The 22,196-nt window shown below is 45.9% G+C and overlaps 1 protein-coding gene across 2 annotated transcripts in view; it reads left to right on the forward strand.

Moving 5' to 3' along the window:
• Positions 1 to 22,196, forward strand: part of LOC126284579 (integrator complex subunit 10) — a 106,850-nt gene that overhangs the window by 41,390 nt on the left and 43,264 nt on the right. For both annotated transcript variants that reach the window (XM_049983600.1, XM_049983601.1), the window contains exons 6-8: positions 2,413 to 2,540; positions 3,929 to 4,035; positions 4,125 to 4,276. In XM_049983600.1, coding sequence (XP_049839557.1) covers positions 2,413 to 2,540; positions 3,929 to 4,035; positions 4,125 to 4,276 — 387 coding nt within the window. The remainder of the gene's footprint in view (positions 1 to 2,412; positions 2,541 to 3,928; positions 4,036 to 4,124; positions 4,277 to 22,196) is intronic.

Genomic DNA, 22,196 nt, shown 5'->3' on the forward strand with positions numbered 1-22,196 from the left:
CCCCCCCACACACACACACACAACTGCAGTCTCAGGCAACTGAAACCACACTGTGAGCAGCAGCACGAATGCATGATGGGAGTGGTGACTGGGTGGAGGTAAGGAGGAGTCTTGGGCAGAGAGGGGGAGCGATAATTTGCTGGGGGTGGCAGACAGTGAAGTGCTGCAGGCCAGACGGTGAGCAGGGGAGAGGTGGAGGGGGGGGGGAGGGGGAAGAAGTGGAAAAGGAGAGGACTTGCAGCTTGTTGGTTCTCATGATTACATAGAACGCGGCACCCTGGTTGCAGCTGTGGATGTATGGGACCCAGTGTCAACCTTGATATCCTTCATTTCAATGACTGCTTTACAGCCTGTGTGATATGGATCCTACCCAACACCAGCTTATCTGAATTGTGCAGGTGGGAACTTTCCCTGCAATACATCCTACACTCCTGTAACCCACCTGGCCTCAATCTTCGTCAGTTACTGTCATCCAACCAACCCCTTCCGTGTTCTTATTCCAGCACTATGCAGCCGTCATTCCACCACCACAACCAGTCTTTTTATTTCTCTTCTTTTCCACTAATCCCCCCCCCCCCCCCCCCCCCCCACCTCCCACCTCTCCCCTGCTCACCATCTGACCTGCAGCACTTCACTATCATGCACTGGTGCTGCTGCTCGCAGTGTGGTTTCAGTTGCCTGAGACTGCAGTCATGTGTGTGTGTGTGGGGGGGGGGGGGGGGCTGCACATATGACTGTCTACTGTTGATGAAGGACTTAATGGCTGAAAGCTTTATTTGGAACAGTCTTTCTGTTGTGTCTATCTGTGACTCAGCATCTCCGCTATATGATGAGTTGCAGCTTTTCTTTTCATAGTATTATTTTATTCCATCCTGAATTTTCCATTGCTTGAAGGGAAAATATCGTCTGAAAGATCACAGAAATGATAGGTCAACAGGAATAAATGAAATATGGGGGAGGGGGGGATGTCCTGGGCTAGGTAGTAGTTTAATATCAACAGAACATAAAACGATAATGAACATATGTACCACTGTAATGGTAGTATTTTGAAAAGGCTAGGTTGCTGCTCTCCATGTAGAGGAGATGTTGAGCCGTAGACAGGCAAAGCAAAGAGACTGCTATATATTCTGAGTTTTCAACCAAAAGACCTTCTTCTAAAGTAGAAAACACACACACAATCACACCAGCACAAAGCACATATGCAACTGCGTGCATGTGCGCGCGTGGCCCTCCCCCCACCCCCTCCCACACACACACTCACCCACCCACACACATTCACCCACCCACCCACCCACCCACCCACACACACACACACACACACACACACACACACACACGAGATGACTGTCTTTGGTCACTGACACACTACTGTGTACAGCAAATGTGCTTGATACGTGAATGGATGAAGCAGTCTGTGTTTGTAGTGAGGGTAAGAAGGATGCAATGGTGGTGAGGAGAAGGGATAGCAGGGTAGGTTTGGGGATGTACTGCTGCTATGTGGGAGCATGCAGGGATGTTGTGGGGCCATGGTAGGGCTGCTAAGTGCAGTCAGAATGCTTTATTTGGGAGGCGGGAGGTGGAAAAGGTGAGAAGCAGAGGAGGGGGAAGACAAGCATGTGCATTGGTAGAATAGAAGGCAGTGTACTGCTGGTGTTGGTAAGAAGGATCCAGATAGCTCGACCTGCGAAGCAGTAAATGAAGTGAATCATATTGTGTTGGGCAGCATGTTCAGCAAATTGGTGATCCAGCTGTCTCGTGACCACAGTTTTTCAGTGGCCAATCGTGCGGACAGACAGCCCACATAGGAAGCAACACAGTGGTCGCAGCTTTGTTTGTAGATCACACGATTGCTTTCCCTGGTAGCCCTGCCTTTGATAGGATAGGTTGTGCCCGTGACCAGAATGGATTAGGTGGTGGTGGTGGAAGGATGTGTGGAAGACTTCTTGCATCTAGCTCTATTGCAGAGATATGAGCCATGACGCAAGGGGTTGGGAGCAGGGGTGGTTTAAGGATGGACGAGGATACTGCGTAAGTTCAGTGGGCAGTGGAATACTACTGTGGGAGGGATAGTGGGTAGGATATTTTGTGTTTCAGGGCTTGACGAGAGGTAGTCTAAACCCTAGCAGAGAATGTTTCTCAGTTGTTCCAGTGCTAAGAGGTCTGCTCCTTTGTGGCTGAATAGTGGGAATGTGCAGGTGGTGGGTGACTGGAAAAGATCAGCACAAAGATTTAACATACCATGTGTTGAAGCATACATTATTCTAGAGACTAAGGACATGCCATCTCATGAAACAATTTGTATGTGTCATATATTGTAAACTGTAATTACATGTGCTGTTTCTTGTCTGTTGCTTTTTTATTTGTATATTTTTATGCAGTTATAATGTATTGAATCTGGAATTTGCTTTTCAGTTTATGATCTGCTGCCTCTGCTTGGGACCAGCCAAGTTGATTTGCCTCCAAAACATCTTTTCCGAATGCTGCAGAAGTCTATTGAGTTCTATCTGGCTTACCTCATGCTACCAAATAAATCAATACCGGTAATCAGCATTTGAGTAAATTTATTTGTGTCTAACAAGTATGTGCTCAGCAACAGCAAATACCTTGGGAAAGAAACTGTGTACAGTATTATAGATCACAAAAAAAAGAATTGCTTGTAAATGAAGCTAGTGATATGCTGTTTAAAACTGACAAGTTTTTTCTTCCATCATGTGCACAGTTAGAACTTGAGTAAGGCAAATGCCTTTGCATGTTAGTCAAACTGTGAGTCTAGTAAAAGGAACCATTTTGTTGAACAGGATGGAAATTTTGTATATAAATATGTATTGGTTATAAAAAAGGTTGATTTTTTATGCAAACTGTGTCCAGCACAGTCTACAGTGTAGCTATGGTGGACCTCCTTTCAAGCACACAGACAGGAAGAGGGCCTCCTCACTCATGTTCACATAGAACACAGCCCTGTGGTGCATGGCTTCATGCTCTGCTGAGAGAACCCTCCTATGTGTGGTGCATGTGGTGTGCAGATCACAGTGCGCCACATATCAGTAGACTAACAATGAAAACAATTATTGATAAAATTATTTAATTGGATAGATAAAAAGCTTCACTCACCAAGCGGCGGCAGAACACACACATGAAAGACTGTTGTGACTGGCAAGCTGTCGGAGCCAGTGGCTCCTTCAGGCAGAAGGATTGAAGGGGAAGGAAGAAGGGTGAAGAAAAAGTAGATTGTATTTTGTATTCAGACAAGAGGACAGTAGAAGTGATCTGCCAGCCACATATTCCAGTGAATCTATTTTAGTTTTCCTCTTATCTTACATGTGTTTTACTTGAAAGTTTTAGAACATCTGACCATTTTTAACATTGTCTTACATGATGTGTGACTGTGCAGATGATCTTGGGTGAGACTAGGAAAGAGTGAGTGTAATTTTATGTCAGATTGCTTTTTCTTTCTTTTGTTGTAAACACATTCATTTCTCCTAATTTTCATATGGACGCTGAGAATCTCATTGTGGAGTGCCCCAACCCAGAAACCACCACCGCATTTATTGTGTATCCATTTGTGGAAGGAGCTACATGATGTAATGGAAAATGTGTTTATACTGAGAGAAGAATGATGTGAAATGAATTACTTATATACATGATTGTAAAACTTGTTTCATCCTTCATTGTAGCCATAATGCAAAGGGGAGTGGGCTAAATAGTTCTGTGCACAAAGCATCAAACAGCTTCAGATGAACAATTATCTATCCTACTTTTCCCATTCTGGCATTCCTGTTGTTGTAATATTCCTTTTTAAATCAAGTTTTTAAACAATGATGGTCCAAGCAACGTATACAAAGAGTTTATATATCAAACATTAGTTAAAACAGTATCATTTTTGTTGTATTTGTGTCTGTAAGCAATGTTACAGTGCTATAATTTTCAGGACTTGCCTGAACTGGAGAGCAAAATTGAAGATCCATGGAAAAACTTATTTGCCATACAAGAGATGACTGGCAAGAAACTGAACTGGGAATTAAGTACTGTATTCTGGTAAGTAATGTGAACATTTATCATTTAATTCAGCAGCCAGTCTCTCATTTCAAATTATGCAGCCTGCATTTGTCTTACTGTGTATGCAGGAATAAAGAGCTTTACTGGCAGAAGATAGTTCAGTTTCGTGCAGACCACCCCCTCACTCCTGACGATTATGCCAACCATAAGCAGATGCTGTACTGCACTACAACATTTTTCTTGTACTGCTTACATGAGTATGTTGGGATGTTGGATCCAGGTATGATTCATCTAAGTACATAAAAGTAGGATAACTAGTCATTGCTAAATGTAACAGTGGTGTTCTTCCACTCATAAAGTATAAATGAGGGCTATTACAGCCTACTGAGTCTACATTCATCTTATTTTTTACATTTAGAACTAATACATACTCTTTGTTTTAATCCTTTATGATCTGTAAATCAACATAAGAAGAAAAATTAGACAATTGCTTTCAAAATCTAGCTTTATTGTCACAGAAAGCAATAATGCAATATAATAACAGTGAAATTTTAATTTCATAATAAAATATTATGGTTTCGAAGTGAAACGACTGGGCTGTTATGATGAGTTTAATGGCGATATTTTTTTGGTGAAACAATTCTTTGTTTTTGTTATACACGTGCCCATGTTGCTTATTTTACACACTGATCTTGTTTGATGTGGGCCTTTAGCAGTACTGCAGTGCACACATATTTGAGATGGTCCTCTTTCCAGCGTATGGGATGCATTGTGAAAGCGCTTTTCTGTTGCAGCGAATGGCTTGAATCTGTACTGTTGAATCTTGAGACCTCTTGCGTGAGTAGGAGTTGATGAAGATGCTCCAACTAGACCACTAGTTATAGACAGTCTGAATCACTTCAAGCATATTTGCTCATGATTGCAATATTCATTATAAATGATGAAGGCATGTACAGCAGCGACATCAGTAAAGTGCCAGAAAATTCTGTGCCACCACTTTTTGCTTTTCCTATGAAGTTTGTAGATTGATTTGAACATATAGGCATTGAAATCCCCCCCCTGCGGGTTCGGGGGTACGAATAGGCCCGCGGTATTCCTGCCTGTCGTAAGAGGCGACTAAAAGGAGTCTTCAAAGTTTCGGCCTTATGTGATGGTCCCCACTTGGGTTTGACCTGCCATTTTCAAAATTTCCGTTGTTAGTGCGTGCCATTTGGGGAAGGACGCCTTACGTGGTGTTTTTCTATTGGTCCATCGTGCACCTCCATATTGCATGCTATCTATTGTCGTGTGGAGGGATTTACACCCCATGTCTTCTGGGTTGCCTCCTCGTCTTGTGCGCAATCCCCTTCTTAGCGCCCACGGCAATTGTGGACCCTTTCAACACCTAAAATCCAGCACGGTAGCCAGTCCGTTGTGGTGGGGTCGTCATGTACCCTCTTGGTGGTAGCCCCCTGACCACGCAGGGATTGCACTACAGATGCCAGAGCTGTTTCCTCCCCATGCATGCCAAGGAGTATGTGCCCATCTTGTCTGGGGCACGGGGACTCCGGGCAATGGGATATCGGCCAGGTACCCGTTGCTTTGGCTGGGTGGCGCGCTTGGGGAGAGCCCTCGTTCGGAGTAGGTGGCATCTGGGCGGATGTGGCGCAATGAAGCGCAATAAATCTCAGCAAGCTGGTGGCCGCACTGCCACCAGCGTCTCTAAGCGAGGTAAAATTGAATTCGATGCTGCACAATATGATCCTCAGTCGTTCCCCTCGTTGGCTGCGCCATGGGAGGGACGCAGATCTTTTGCCAAGCAGGAGCCTTATGTACCACAATACCTTGTCTGCAGCAGAAGTGTTGGTGACTCCTTTCTTTCGACAAAGCCTATGTTTTTTGTGGAACACCTGGAGGATAAGTTTGGGGAAGTGGCGGGTTTGTCTAAAATGAGGAATGGGTCCATCCTCCTCAAGACGGCCTCCCCAGCCCAGTCACGGGCGTTGCTCTTGTGTGATAAGCTGGGAGATGTCCCTGTTACCGTCACTCCCCACAGTAGCTTAAATATGGTCCAGGGGATTATTTACCATCGCGACCTCTTGTTACAGTCCGATGACGAGCTGAGAGCTGACTTGGAACGACGTGGTGTGCATTTTGTCCGTCGTGTGCACAGAGGACCCAAGACCAACAGGGTGGCCACCGGTGCCTTTATCTTGGCCTTCGAGGGTGCTGTATTGCCTGAGAAGGTCAAGGTAATGGTTTACCGTTGTGACGTCAAGCCATACGTCCCTCCCCCGATGCGGTGCTTCCAGTGCTGGAAGTTTGGGCATATGTCCTCCCGTTGCCCATCCAGTGCCACATGTCGAGATTGCGGACGCCCCTCCCATCCCTATTCTCCATGTGCGCCTCCGCTTGTCTGTGTCAACTGTGGGGAACACCACTCTCCATGCTCGCCGGACTGCCCCGTTCTTCATAAGGAGCGGAAGATTATGGAATTTAAGACCCTGGACCGGCTTACTTATCACGAGGCAAAACTGAAATTTGAAAGGTTGCATCCTGTCCCTCTTCAAACTTCTTATGCTGCAGCTACGTTATCGTCGCCCTCGCGGGCGGCAGTTGTCGCCTCCTCTGTGCCGCCTTCAGTTGGCCCTCGGGGCCGTCCATCTCTGTCTGCCCCCCTTGTGTCTGGGGGCAAGCCTTCCTCTGTTGCCCCCTTAGCAGTTGGGGGCAAACCCCCTTCTGTCACTCCCCCCGCACATGCTTCAGGAGTGACATCTGCTCCAAAACCAGGGGGCTCGATCCCTCCCCCTCCCCCTTCTCTGCCGGCGTCGTCTCCGCCGGCGTCGTCTCTGCCGGCTCCTCTCTCGCGGAAGGGGTCCCTCGGGGCCCTCCCTTCTTCCGTTTCTTCTGCTACCCCGCCGGATGTCAGCCAGTGGCTGAAGGTTCATCCACCTGCTGGTCGTAGGGCTTCTGCGTCGTCGTCAGCCTCCGACGCTCCTTCAGAGAAACTCTCCCAGCCCTCTAAGCCAAAGGACAGACGCGAGAAGAAGGACCGGAACGTGTCCAAGAAGAAGGACGCTCCGGCAGTTTCAGTACCGCCTGCTGTCAATAGCTCTGGCTCTGGGGATGCGGTGGAGATCCTCGCCTCTGCCGCGGATCTCGCCCTCACGGAACCCTCGGGGACGTCTCCTATGGACACAGCTGACTCTCGCTCGGTGGCGGCCGTTGACTCTGCGGCGCCGTCTGCCTCTTAGTGGACTTAACGCCCTCCCCGTCCCTTCCTGCTTCCATTCTCCAGTGGAATTGCGGCGGTTATTTCCGCCACCTGCCTGAGCTCCGGATGCTTTTGAGTGTTTCCCCTGTTCTGTGCATTGCTCTTCAGGAAACTTGGTTTCCAGCAATGCGGACCCCTGCCCTTCGCGGTTATCGGGGATACTATAAGAACCGCGCTGACTGTCAACGAGCTTCAGGTGGAGTTTGCCTCTTTGTTCACCACTCTGTCTGTAGCTCACCAGTACCCCTTCTGACGCCTTTAGAGGCAGTCGCTGTCAGGATTGAGCTCTCGCCGGCTATTACTGTTTGCTCTGTTTACATTCCTCCGTATGGGCAACTCCCCCGACATGTCTTGGCTGCGCTGCTGGCTCAACTCCCGCCGCCATTGCTGCTTCTGGGCGATTTCAATGCCCACAACCCTCTATGGGGTGGGACTGTCTCCGATGACCGTGGTCGCGCTGTGGAGCATGTGTTGGCTCAGCTCGACCTTAGCCTATTGAACACCGGTGCTCCCACGCATTTCAGTGTGGCCCATGGCTCGTTCTCGGCCATCGATCTCTCTCTTTGCAGCCCCGGACTTCTCCCATCCCTTCACTGGAGAGTGCATCCTGACCTGTGTGGTAGTGACCATTTTCCCATCTATTTGTCACTGCCCCAGTGTCATTCTTCTGGTCGCCTGCCCCGCTGGGCTCTCAACAGGGCTGACTGGCCGGCTTTTACTTCCGCTGCCACCATTGCTTCTCTCTCACAGGGTGACATTGACGAGGTGGTCCGTGTCTTGACCTCGTCAATTATTTCTGCGGCCGAGACTGCCATCCCTCGCTCTTCTGGACTCCCTCGGAGGAAGTCTGTCCCCTGGTGGTCGCCGGAGATTGCTGAGGCTATTCGCGACCGTAGGCGGGCTCTCCAGCGTCATAAGCGGCACCCGTCTCTGGAGACCCTCATCGCCTTTAAGAAGCTCCGTGCCTTGGCCCGTCGTCTTATTGCACGGCGTAAGCAGGAATGCTGGGAGAGGTACATTTCATCCTTGGGCTCCCGTGTCTCCCCGTCGCTCGTGTGGTCCCGCATCCGGCGGATTTATGGATACCAGACCCCTATGGGTGTCCCTGGAATCTCCCTGGATGGCGCTGTCTGCACGGACGCCGCCACCATTGCTGACCACCTTGCCACGCACTTTGCTACGAGCTCTGCGACTGCAACTTACCCTCCTGCCTTTCGCTCTCTAAAGGAGCGCGCCGAGCGGACGCCGTTATCGTTCCACACACGTCGTTCTGAAAAATACAATGCTCCTTTCAGCGAGAGGGAATTCCTTGCTGCCCTCGCCAATTGCCCTGATACAGCGCCAGGACCGGACTGCATTCACGCGCAGATGCTGAAGCATCTCTCCAGGGACTGCCAGAGACACATCCTCACCATCTTTAACCGCATTTGGAGCGAGGGCGTGTTCCCGTCGCAATGGCGAGAGGGTGTTATCGTTCCCATCTTGAAGCCCGGTGCGGACCCTCTGGCGGTGGACGGCTATCGCCCCATTACACTAACCAACGTTTTGTGCAAATTGCTCGAACGTATGGTGGGGCAGCGTTTGTGTTGGGTCCTTGAGTCGCGCGGTCTCCTCGCTCCATCCCAGGGTGGCTTCCGTCAGGGCCGGTCTGCTGCGGACAATTTGGTGCGGCTGGAATCTGCTATCCGTACGGCCTTTTCCCGCCGTCAGCATCTCGTTGCTGTATTTTTTGATCTGCGGAAGGCATATGACACAACATGGAGGCATCACATCCTTGCTACGTTGCGCGAGTGGGGTCTTCGTGGTCAGCTTCCAGCTTTTCTTCAAAACTTTTTATTGCGCCGCTCTTTCCGGGTGCAAGTCGGTGCCGCCTCTAGTTCATCTTATATACAGGAAAATGGGGTCCCGCAGGGCTCGGTATTGAGCGTTTCCTTATTTCTAGTGGCCATTAATGGTCTGGCTGCAGCTGTGGGGTCGTCGGTGTCTCCTTCTTTGTATGCCGACGACTTCTGCATCTCATTTAGCTCAACGACTACGGGAGTCGCCGAACGCAGGCTGCAAGCAGCCGTTCGCAAGGCGGCATCATGGGCTCTGACTCATGGATTTCAGTTCTCTGCGGCCAAGACTCGAGTTATGCACTTCTGCAGGCGTCGGACGGTCCACCCTCATCCGGAACTTTACCTCGACGGTCACCTACTTGAAGTGGTGGACACTAGCCGCTTCTTAGGACTCGTCTTTGATGCCCGGCTCACATGGGTTCCTCATATTACTCAGCTGAAGCAAAAGTGCTGGCAGCACCTCAACGCCCTCCGCTGCCTGAGCCATGCGTCTTGGGGTGCAGATCGCAGCACGCTGTTGCGATTGTACAGAGCCCTTGTGCAGTCCAGGCTTGATTATGGGAGCCTGGCCTATGGGTCTGCATCACCCTCAGTGTTGACGTTGTTGGACCCCATACACCACTGTGGGGTTCGGCTTGCAACTGGTGCTTTCCGTACGAGCCCCGTGGATAGTCTGCTGGTGGAGGCCGGGGTTCCCCCGCTGCGAATTCGCCGCCACCGACTGCTCGCCGACTATGCTGTCCATGTGCATTGCTCACCGGGCCATCCCAATCATCGCCTGCTTTTCCCTGCCAGGGTCCTCCCTCTGCCCGACCGGCGACCTAGGTCTGGGCTTTCCATTGCTGTCCGTGTCCAGTCCCTACTGTCGGAACTGGGGTCGTTCCCTCTTCTGCCGCCCTTCCGGGCCTGTGCACCCACGCCTCCCTGGTGTATGACCCGTCCGTCCGTCCGCCTGGACTTGGCACGGGAACCCAAGGACTCGGTTCCGCATGTGGCCCTCCGTCACCGTTTTCTTGCGCTCGTCGCCTCGTTTTCAGGCTGTGAGCCTGTCTACACTGATGGTTCCCTGGTGGATGGTCGTCCTGCCTACGCTTTTGCTCACGCTGCCCATGTTGAACAGCGCTCCTTGCCGGCTGGCTGCAGTATTTTTACTGCAGAGCTGGTGGCCATATTGCGCGCTATTGAGCATATGCGTTCCTGCTCAGGTACGTCCATCGTCATCTGCAGTGACTCCCTGAGCAGCCTCCAGGCTATCGACCGCTGCTATACCTCTTGTCCTCTGGTATCCTTTATTCAGGAGTCTGTTTTTGCCATTACCCGCTCTGGTCGTTCGGTGGTCTTTGTTTGGACGCCAGGTCACGTTGGCATCCCGGGGAATGAACGTGTCGACAGGCTGGCCAAAGGGGCGGTCGACGCCCCCACTTTGGCGATCGGCCTCCCGGCTCGTGATTTGCAGCTGGCGTTGCGCCGTAAGGTGCTTCAGATGTGGCGTGACGAGTGGCGTAGCCTGACTTCTCCGAATAAACTGCGGGCTGTCAAGGAGACGACCGATGTGTGGCAGTCCTCCCTGCGGGCTTCTCGCAGGGACTCTGTCATCCTGTGTCGGCTCCGCATCGGCCATACCTACCTGACGCATGGACATCTTTTGCGTCAGGAGGATCCCCCCCTGTGTCAGTGTGGGTCCCGGTTGACGGTCGCCCACATTTTGTTGGAGTGTTCCTGCCTGCGCATCCTCCGGCAGACTTTTAATCTCCCGGGCACGTTGCCTTTGGTTTTATGCGACGATGCCTCCATGGCTGACGACGTTTTAAATTTTATCCGTGGTAGTCCTTTTTATGGTTCCATTTAGGGGGGGACCTGTCCCTTTCCCTTTCTGTGTATCTTGTCCTCGAGTGTCTCATTGGTTGCAGATTTTAATGTGTGTATTCGGATGGTTGACTCTTTCCCAATTTTTGTACCCATGGTCAGTCAACCAGTCTCCGACCCTCTTATTTTCTTCCGTTTCTTTCTGTCCAGTGTTCGTCTGTACTCTTCTTGTCTCTAGTGTTCGCTGACACATTGGTGTTCTTTCAGTGACTGGGGGGAGGGGCGTCCCCTCCCCCCTTGGGGTTTTACCTGTTCCGTAAATTTTGTTTCGCCGGTTTTTTGGAATGGGGGACTGATGACCTTAGCTGTTTAGTCCCCCTTAAACATCCCAACAACAACAACAACATTGAAATCCTTTGCAATATCTGGGAATGAAGTTTCTACGTGATAACCATCTGTACATTTCTGAGATGCTGTTCTACTGTTTTAAATATTGTGGAAATCTGAATCAAACTGTAATTGTGTGCAATCTTGCCAAACCACTGCTGTGGTATCTTGGCTACTACATCAAAACTGCAATTCTCCCTGGAACCAAATCTGGCTTTATTGTCACAAAAACCAGTAATTTAATTGAATAACAATAAAAACTTGAACATCGTAATGAAATATTGTTGGTGGTTTCAAATTGAAGCCACTGGGATGTTATGATGATCTTAATGGCTGCACATGAAGGTCATTACCTCCCAGTGTTTCAGAATCAAACCACCAGCATCTTTGTAAGAAAAGAAACCAGTTATTATAATTATCAATAAAAATATCTTCCTATGTGAAGGATAAGATCAAAGCATTACCTGAAATTCCAAATATCTGTTGTAGAGATGTTACAAATTAAGTATGTAATTAAGACTGTGGTGCATACCCCTTTACTCAGTGCAACACTACACTGAAAAGGCGGTCCACTTTGAGCAATCATTTTGCTACTGCAGCTAGTTGTCTGTTCTGACGCAATGTGACACCAGGTGCGGTGCTGGCTGGCTGGGGCAGATAAGGAAATGAAATAAAAATATGGTTTCAGACTGAAACCACTGGGCCAGAAAGGGTTAGGTACATATCCTGTAATACAGAAGTGAATGTATTTTTACTGCAAGGCCCTTTGTGATGTTCTCAGCAGCAGGGCAAACAAACTGTTTCTGACTGATTGCGTCTGTTTCCTGCACTGACACTTGAATGCAAACCCTTGCTCTCATGAGAAATGCCCTTAACAACTCACAATATTCAATTGTAACTCATAACTGGTTTCAAAGCTTGAATTGGAAGTAAGATACTAGCAGATTGAAGCCTTGAATAGGGTCATGAGTTGATAGATCAGTTTGCTAAATGTGTTGTCTATAAAAGCAAGGTTCTGGATCTGTGCTTGATGTTACACATAATTTTAATCTGGCAAGATATTTTAGACTACAGTTCTCTAATTCACAGAGGAGAAAGTAAGAGTTTGACTGAATACACGATGAGCAATAACTAACAACATTACCTTTGAAGAATCTCTTAGAAGGTTGGCTACATTACTCACTAATCTGTTTTTATGAGGGTCATTCGGTAAATAATGTTTTACAGCTGTTAATATGTATAGGAAAACTTCATTTTAGGTACTCTGTATTTAATGATACATTTTTGTGTGTGCAAATTTTCAAACAATGCCGACAGATGGCAGAGCTGCAGCCCAACATTGCATCTACACAAGGCACGTGTTATAAGGAACCTGCTGTAATTGTTCTTGGTTTTGGAAAAAGAAACTATGATGAACTTCCGTAAAAGTTAGTGTGCAGTGTATTGTAATGATGCAGTTGATGATGGGCCATGGGCAAAGAGAAACTGGAGGTGCAGAAACTGAGCTCCCTGACCAGCCACGTTCAGGATGCCCTCTCACAATTTCACCTGCAGTGTCAGGAGTAGAAGAGACCCATGATAAATCCTTGCCTCTCATAGGAGTCTTATACATAATGAAGCTTTTACATTGACAACTTGCTATTATTAGACCACCACTCAATTTTAGCTCATTTTACAACCTTTCCCTCAATCTTGTTGGATTGCTTACTTATGGTTCCCTTTGAGACTTTGTCCTCACTTCTCTAAATTTTACAGATGTGTGGACCTCTTTGGGAAGGATGTTTTGCATGATGCATCATCCATCCACAATGCACAGTGCTCTTCTGCACCTATTATTTGAATGGATTTATGTTTGTGTCCAAAATCCTCTGTGGTAGCCAGCGCATAGTGGAGGGTCGTCATCCACCCTCATGGTTGTATCCTCTGACGATGAGTGGGTTGCATTACTGATGTCTGATTTTTAATCTCCATATGTATGCTGAGAAGTAGGTGCCTGTTCAATCCAGAGCATTGGAACTCCAGGCAATAGCTACTAAGCCAGGTAGTCTTTGCGTGGTGGGTTGGTTGGTGACCATGGGGAGAGCTTCCGATCAGAGCGCGTGGCATCAGGACAAATGATCTGCATTGAAACAGATTAAACTCACCCATACTATTGGCTGTGTCAAACATGACCATCTCAGCAGGTAGAAAACAAGATTTTACATGCAGCGGCTTACAACCCCATGGCGTTTCTGTCTTTGGCTATCCTAAGGGATGACAAGGAGAAAGGAAAGTGGATTGCTCACCTGGTTCTTGGTATGTTCCACAAGAGACAGAGATACTCTTGCAACAGTGAAGCCAATTGTTTCTTGCTGAAAAATATTGACCATAAGTTTGGAGAAGTTGCTGCAGTAGAGAAAATGAGAAATGGTTCTTTGCTGATGCAAACTCTGAACACTAACCAATTGCAGGCACTTCAGGCCTGTGACAAGCTCGAGGGTGCTGCATTTACTATCTCTCCTCATAACAAACTCCACCGGATTCAAGGTGTCATCTTCTATTGAGACTTAATGCTATAAACAGATGAAGAACTGCACGCTAACTTAGAATAGTGTGGAGCGCGTTTTGTTCATCACATTCAGATGAACCTTAGTATGATAGGGTGAACACTGGAGGTTTCATTCTAGCCTTCAGTGTGAATGTTTTACCTAAGAAATTAAGATCACGGTTTATAGGTGTGAGGTCAAACCCAATTTTTCTCCTCTTATGAGTTGTCTTCCTCCCCCCCTGAACCATAGACCTTGCCGTTGGTGAGGGGCTTGCGTGCCTCAGCGATACAGATAGCCGTACCGTAGTTGCAACCACAACGGAGGGGTATCTGTTGAGAGGCCAGACAAACGTATGGTTCCTGAAGAGGGGCAGCAGCCTTTTCAGTAGTTGCAGGGGCAACAGTCTGGATGATTAACTGATCTGGCCTTGTAACACTAACCAAAACGGCCTTGCTGTGCTGGTACTCCGAACGGCTGAAAGCAAGGGGAAACTACTCCCGTAATTTTTCCTGAGGGCATATAGCTTTACTGTATGGATAAATGATGATGGCGTCCTCTTGGGTAAAATATTCCAGAGGTAAAATAGTCCCCCATTCGGATCTCCTGGCGGGGACTACTCAGGAGGACGTCGTTATGAGGAGAAAGGAAACGCGTTCTACGGATCGGAGCGTGGAATGTCAGATCCCTTAATCGGGCAGGTAGGTTACAAAAATTTAAAAAGGGAAATGGATAGGTTTAAGTTAGATATAGTAGGAATTAGTGAAGTTCGGTGGCAGGAGGAACAAGACGTTTGGTCAGGTGAATACAGGGTTATAAATATAAAATCAAATAGGTGGAATGCAGGAGTAGCTTTAATAATGAATAAAACAATAGGAATGCGAGTAACCTACTACAAACAGCACAGCAAACGCATTGTTGTGGCCAAGATAGACACGAAGCCCACGCCTACGACAGTAGTACAAGTCTATATGCCAACTAGCTCTGCAGATGACAAAGAAATTGAATAAATGTATGATGTAATAAAAGAAATTATTCAGATAGTGAAGGGAGATGAAAATTTAATAGTCATGGGTGACTGGAATTCGGTAGAAGGAAAAGGGAGGGAAGGAAACGAAGTGGAAATTGCCCAGAACATGACCCACCTTATTCACCAACATGTTCAGTTTTCATGATGGAAAAGAAAATCCAGGAATATAAAAGCTTGACTGCCTGTCTTTTAAGATGCTAAGAAAAAAGTTTGAACAGCTCCATCCAATTGTTATGATGCCAAAATTTGAAAACAATGTGTCAAAATCTACAGCTAGCATGATGAAAAGGTCTCAAACAGTGGACCCTAGCCACATGTCAATGCCTGTTTTTCAGTCGTGGAGGGGAAATCAACTCCCTTGACCCACAAGCTCACTGCACCAGTGATAACCACCCCATCAGCACAGCCAAAGATGCCTCATCCTCCTTTGTCATCAGAGGAGAGGATACCTGTCTAGGTGGTCCCTCCCAGGGCAAAACAGACCAGCAGCCTACCATCAAGCAGTGGCTGAAAGATCCATGCACTGCAGGTAATGGAAAAGGTCAAGATAGGATTATCTCCACAGAAACCAAAACCTCACAGGGACAAGAAAGAAAAATTAGAAGTTAAACTGAATTCTGCTGCTCCAGTTGATCTGATATCCGTCCTCCCCTGAGGTGAAGCTTGTGAATACCGATGAAGAATCACAAACACACAGAAGAATGACTCAACATCAGACTAATTTGTTCTCCTGTTTCCTCATCACTGCTTTCTCAGATCCCAGTCTGTTGTTCCTTCAATTGGAACTGCAACGGCTAATGCTGCCATTCGGCCAAACTCCATAAATTAATGGTTAATTGCTTTGGAGTTGGTGTGGATTTTCAGGAGGCTCGGTTTTCAGAAACCAAACTCCCTACTATTAAAAATTATAAATGCTACCTTAAAAATCATTTCACTGCTGAGGGGGCATGTGGAAGAATATGCACACCCATACGCTTCAACTCTTTCTGTGAGCAGGTCCCATTAATAACTGCATTAGAAGCTGTGGCTGTCTGTGTCCACCTATCAGTTACAGTAACAATAGGTAATATCTATCCACTCCAAGACAGATATATACCTTACCACAAGCTGATGGTGCTAGTGGAACAGCTGCCTCTATGCTTCCTCCTACTGGGGGACTTCAGTGTCCCCATTGAACCTGCAACACATGTCAGTATAGCCCATTAAACACATTCAGCCATAGATATTACAGTCTGCAGCTCGAGCACTTCACACTTGATGCAGTAGCTTCTCCATGGTGATGTGCGTAACAGTGACCAGTGTCCTGTCACACACTCGTTCTCAAACCACTGACCACCGGTATACACACCACACTGGTCACCTCAGAAAGTCAAGCTGTCATCTCCAAAGCAAATTTTGAGACCAGTTGAGGGAAGGATATTTTGAATAAATGGTACATATTGACACAGTTATACACACTGCAAAAGCAACAATGCCCTGTTCTTCAGGACCTCCTCACCACATGCCTGTGTTGTGACAGCCTGAAGGAATAGTCGTAAGTATTAGAGATCATCAAAGGATGCTTCAGTGAACAAACACCATTCTGTTACGAAACATTTAATAGACTCAAGAAACTTCAAATGAAGGCACAGATTTTAATAAAAAAGAAAGAAAGAAAGTAACTGCATTGAGAACAGTGTGAATAATCTATGATCATTGCATTTTGGTCCACACAACACCCACAGTAGTTCCTGGCATCACCCACAGTGGTGACGTCTGTATTGATCCCAGTCATGATTGAATGTTTCATGGTACCCTTTGCCAAAACATCCGCGTGCAGCAACTAACATCCTACTAATTTCCCAATACAGAAATGCCTGGCAGAATGAAACTACTTATCCACTCGTACATGAGGCCTTGCCTGGACTCATACAGTGCTCCATTTAGTGAATGGGAGCTCTGCAGCACTTTAGTAGAGTATCAACACACAGCCCGTGGATGCGACAAAAGTCCACAATCAATTGCTTGAACACCTTAGCAACAACGGCGTAAAACACAAAGGTCAGCAGCACCATCAGTACTGCGCATGTTAGACCGTGTCCATAAAGTAATGTTTGGTTGGCAACTAGCGCCTTCTTATTTGAGGTCTGACACAGCTTCCTGGTGGAAGCTAGTGTCCCACCACTGAAGGTCAGGTGCCATCAACTCATGGTGAACTATGTGGTCACAATCTCTCAGATGCCTACCCACCTCTGTTATTCAACTCTTATTTCACAGCCAATAGTTCAGACTGTTGCTGTCTCGCCCAAAAATGAATAATGAATAGACCAGCTGGAATACGATTGGATGCTTTATGCAAGGACCTTCAGCTACCCCTTGTTTGTATACATAGGGTTCCCTCCTGACATGCCCCTCCACCTCCCTCAACTCCCATGTGGTGTATACTCAGTCCTTTAATGAGGGTGGGCCTATTGTGCCATCCAAAGAAAAATACCGGCCCACCGTTCTCAAGACTGTTATTCTGTTTAGTTCTCCTTGGCTACACCAATTTAGTAAACATGTACACAATATGGTTGGTTATGCTTTTGCACACATAAGGGGTATGACAAGTATTCTGTATCAAGTGCATGCAGTGTGTACACGGCAGAGTTGCTCACAATTCTGCAACAAAGGACTTCCTGGTTTGTAGTGACTCCATGGGCTGCTTAAAAGAAGGCATATCTCATTGCTACCCCACAAAACGTTTGGTCACTAACATCCAAGACCTATTAGTTGATGTTCACAGCTCCAGAATCAATGTAACATTCATCTGTCTACTGACCCACTTGGGTATTCGGGGAAATCAACTTTCTGACAAATTGTCTAAGGAAGCAACTACAGTCAAACTCGAACTCAGGGTACTGGGCAGAGACCTCAGACTGCAACTGTGAAATAAAATTTTTAAAATCTAGAATATGGAATAGCAGAGTTGTGATTCTCGTGAAGTCGAGGACAATCCAAGTGGCCAACAAGACATGGTATACCTCTCTCTGAGCCTTTCAGAAAGATGACATCGTATTGTGCCAACTGTGTATTGGCCATGCCAGACTTACACATGAGTTTCTTCTATATCAAGAGGACTCTCCTCCAATCCAGCTGAGATAGTCATTTCATGATAGCCCTTGTTCTCACGATGTGTGCTCTGCTGACTGATCTGAGATGAGCCATCTCTCTATTCCAGATGTTTGCAGATGATGGGATAGCAGGTAAAAAAGTGATTCACTTGTGAGGGAAAGTGAATTTCACAACATAATTCAGTTCATCTAAACATTATATGTATGGCGTTGTGATGAAGCAAGCTGGGATATTTTTACTTCCCCTCTTGTTTTGCCATCTGCCTCCTTAGATTCATTTTTTTCATTTTGGAGTAATTACCATTAACATATGTGAGTATAGTCTGCAGTTTCATAAAAGAGAAGGGTTGGCCTTCAGTTTCAAAGAATATAACACCAGATCTAATTTTGTGCTTCATTTTATGTATGTAATTGATTTTTTAATTTATTTTAATACTTTTGTTATAGGGTGAAGTCAGTAATTGTTTTGTAATTTAAATTCTATTGTTGACTTATAAACAAATATAAATTCTGTACTAATTATAAACATTTGGAGGAACAACTAATAGTATTCTTAAAGGATCTGTTTGGCTCTATTAAAAATGTGTTAACAAAGCCAGCCCTTAATTAATTCCAAAGTAATTACCAGTTTTGGCAAAAGTATTGTGTGCGTAACTATATCTGTTAATTTCATGATTTAAACAAATAATTCAGCTTATCTCTTGTAGTAGAAGAAACTGCTAAAAATAAGGAAGTTTTTGATGTATTCATTTAACTTAATGATTTATGTTTTAATTGTAATTTCTGTAAATTAAACATTGAACAATGTATAGTTTCAGTGCCTATTTTTTTGAGTATATATAAGGACTTGATTTTTAATCCCAAGACAGTCAGTCCATGGCCGAGTTTCAGACGAGGAACACATAATGGTTAGGTCAACAACAATGCATCAACTTAACTGTGAAATAAGTGTAACACAAATAGGCCATGTGTTAAAACAATGACAGTATCTGTTCAATACACACCATAGTATTCTGAGAGACTGTGAACTGTGTGGTTAGGTTTTTACTGCTCGTAGATATCCAGCAGTAAACTATTGTAGCAGTATGCTGACGTGTGCATGCAAACTATTAATGGGGCTTATCGAAAGTTGCCAATAGGTGACTGACTGACTCCATGACACTACATTCCTCTGAGGACCTTGGCCTCCTCAATCACAGATTTACAGTTGTCCCAGTCTTCAGCACACCTGCACCTCCTCCTCACTCCCACTTCTCTCAGGTCAGCTTCCACATCTTTCACCCATTTCACACACGGTCTTCCTCTCCTTCTTCTACCACCAGGATGTCCCATCATCATCTTCTTCTTTGGGGGCCTTTCTTCTGTCATATGCTGAACATGTCCTAACCATCTTAGCCTTCTCACATTGATTGAGGTTACCAAATCAGGTTATTTGTATAGAGCCCTTATTTCGTCATTAGTTCTAATTCTCCATACCTCTTCTTTTACAGGACCAAAAATCTTCCTCAGCACTTTTCCTTTCACATATATTTAGTTTCTTCTCCAAGTCCTCCATCAGTATCCATGCCTCACTGCTGTACATAAGAACTGGTTTGATCACTGTTTTGTACAGTGTCAGCTTTAGTTTCCTACTTAGGTTCTTACTTTTGAGCATGGTATATAGTGCTCTAAAGCCTGCCTGATACTCACCTAGAATCTTTTCTGTTCTACTACTTACTCTCCTTGTTATAGCCGTAGAAATGATTTTGTAGAAGATATTAAGCAGAGATATTCCTCGGTAGGGTTCTTACACTGCATGTGTGACCCTTTCTTATGTGTAGGGCAGATGGTTGCTGATGTCCAGTCCTCTGGCATTTTCTCTGTTTCCCAGGCCATTGTAATTATTTTATGTATCCTCCGTACTAATATGTCACCTCTGTGTTTTACCAGTTCGTGTCCAGGAGCTTTGTTATTCCCAAGTTGCTTTATAATTACTCTTAGCTCTTGTATCGATGGTGGTTCTGTGTCCACTGCATCATCATCTCCATCCACCTCTTGTTCTTCTTCAGTTTCTTCTCTAGCCCCTCCATTTCTTTCCTTACTTATGATGTGTCTGTTTGACAGTAACATTTCAAAATGTTATGCCCATGTTTCTGTTATTTTTTCCTTTCCAACTATCAAACTGCCCGTCTCATCTTTGAGCATGTCCACCCTTGGCTGATATCCTCTCTTTATTTGTCCCACCCCATAAAAGAATTTCCTCCCTTGCTTATTTTCAAAGTTCTTCTGTATTTCATACCCTAAATTCTTCGCTACCCTTCTCTTCTCTTTAAACATAGCCACATTATTTCACGTAGGTCTCTGTAACATTCTGTGTCGAGCTTGTTTCTATCACCTAGTGCCTTTGACATCTCCCCATCAAACCATCCATTTCTTTTCTGTTCTCCTCTTTCTCCAAGTGCCTCTTGAGCTGTTGTATTTAAAGCTGTCTTAGTTTCCTCCCATAGTACGTTGATATCCTTTCACTCCAAGCCGCTGATCTTTTACAACTTCTCTTGCACTTTGTTCCTATACTCTTCCTTTTTCTTCTGATATTTGAGCATCTCCACATTGTAGAGCTTACTTTTCTCCAACCCATCCCTTCTGGATTTAATTGCAATCCTTTCTAAGGTTTTGATTCTTACCAAAATATGGTATCAGTCAGTATCCACTCCTCGGCAGCTAATCACATCCAAAATACTTGTGGCATGCCGTCCATCTGTCAGTACATGATCTATTCGATTTCTTGTCAACTCATTTGGTGATATCCAAGTCTCCTTTAGAATGTCTTTGCTTGGGAAACACGTGCTTTTAATCACTAGTCCTTGGCTAAAAGCAAATTCAATCAGTTTCCATACATTGTTATTTGATTCCAGGTTTTTACTATCAAGACCTGCCACCAGTTGATTCTCTTTCTCTTTACCTACTTTGGCATTGGCATTACAATCCCCCAGTATAATTTTGACATCATACTTTGGCAGCTTATCATATGCTTGCTCCAATTTCTCATAAAATTCTTCTTTCTCTTCTTCAGCTGCATTTTCCATTGGGCATGCACAATAATCAGCGACAAGTTGGAGAATTTTCCCTTTGGCCTCAATTGACATAATCTGGGCTTTATTGTTTCATATTCCACCATGGCATTACTGATGGACTTCTTTACCATAAAACCTATTCCCAATCCATTTTCTTCTTCCCCGCTATTGATCGAGGTATAATGCTGGAGATCAACCATTCTGTTTGTTTCCATCTTATCTCTTGCAATGCTGCAACTTCAATTTGGTACCATGATAATTCCTCCTCAAGCTTCCTTCTGGCTCCCGCCTGATAGATACTTCTTACATTCCATGTTCCGATATACCAAAATTGTTGTCTTTTGACATGCCTTGGTTATTGTAACTTTGAGGCAGTCTGGTTCCCTCTGTGAACTGGTTGCTGAACAGTGAGTTTTTTTTCCGATATGGGGTTGTTAGGCCCATGATCAATCCCCAACCTGGAGAACCTGGACTTGTATTGGGTTTACTCTCTTAGGGAGACTGGCTTCACCACATCTCTAGAGGCCTCCCTGCCCTATGTTGTAGGGAATTGAAAATGACAAGGAACAAGGATAGGCTTGGGATAGGATAGGACAGGAAACAAGCTTGATAGTTTGTTGTGGGACACACTTCGTCTGGCTCCTCCCCTTTGGCCTGTCCAGCATTGGTGACTCTTGTGGTAGCTACACTACCGCCAGAATAGCCCTCCGGATCCAGAGCACACAAACCTTCTCGCCCGCACGGACAGTGCTACGTTAAGGCAGTGTCCCCTGAGGAAGTTGCCAGTAGGTAGCTGTTCATATAACTATATATTATTGTGGGTTTGTGAACAGTGAAAGTAAAGAACTGAGAAATGCAAATATGCACCTGTTGGCTTCATCATTTAAAGTGGTCAGTGTTGAACTTCCAGCCCCCCCTCCTCCCCCATTTTTCAGCCAGCAGGCGACCATCACCGTATGGAAGTGGGGGGTACCACTCACTGTGGCATGCGTCCCTCTTGGCCTCAAGCTACTTTCTCTCTCTGCACTGTCATATGTTTTCAAATGTTTATGTATATGTTTTATTTATGTAATTGTTTCAGCTAATTAGCTCTCAAATCCAAACAATCTTCTTTTTCCTACCTCATTTTCATCTTACTGACTAGGATGAGCCTTCTTGGTATAATTTTCAGTGCGCAGCTACAGTTTTAGCTGCTTGGGTTTTATCTCACTTTTAA

Source organism: Schistocerca gregaria, chromosome 8, assembly GCF_023897955.1.
Source record: "Schistocerca gregaria isolate iqSchGreg1 chromosome 8, iqSchGreg1.2, whole genome shotgun sequence".
Classification (NCBI taxonomy): domain Eukaryota; kingdom Metazoa; phylum Arthropoda; class Insecta; order Orthoptera; family Acrididae; genus Schistocerca; species Schistocerca gregaria.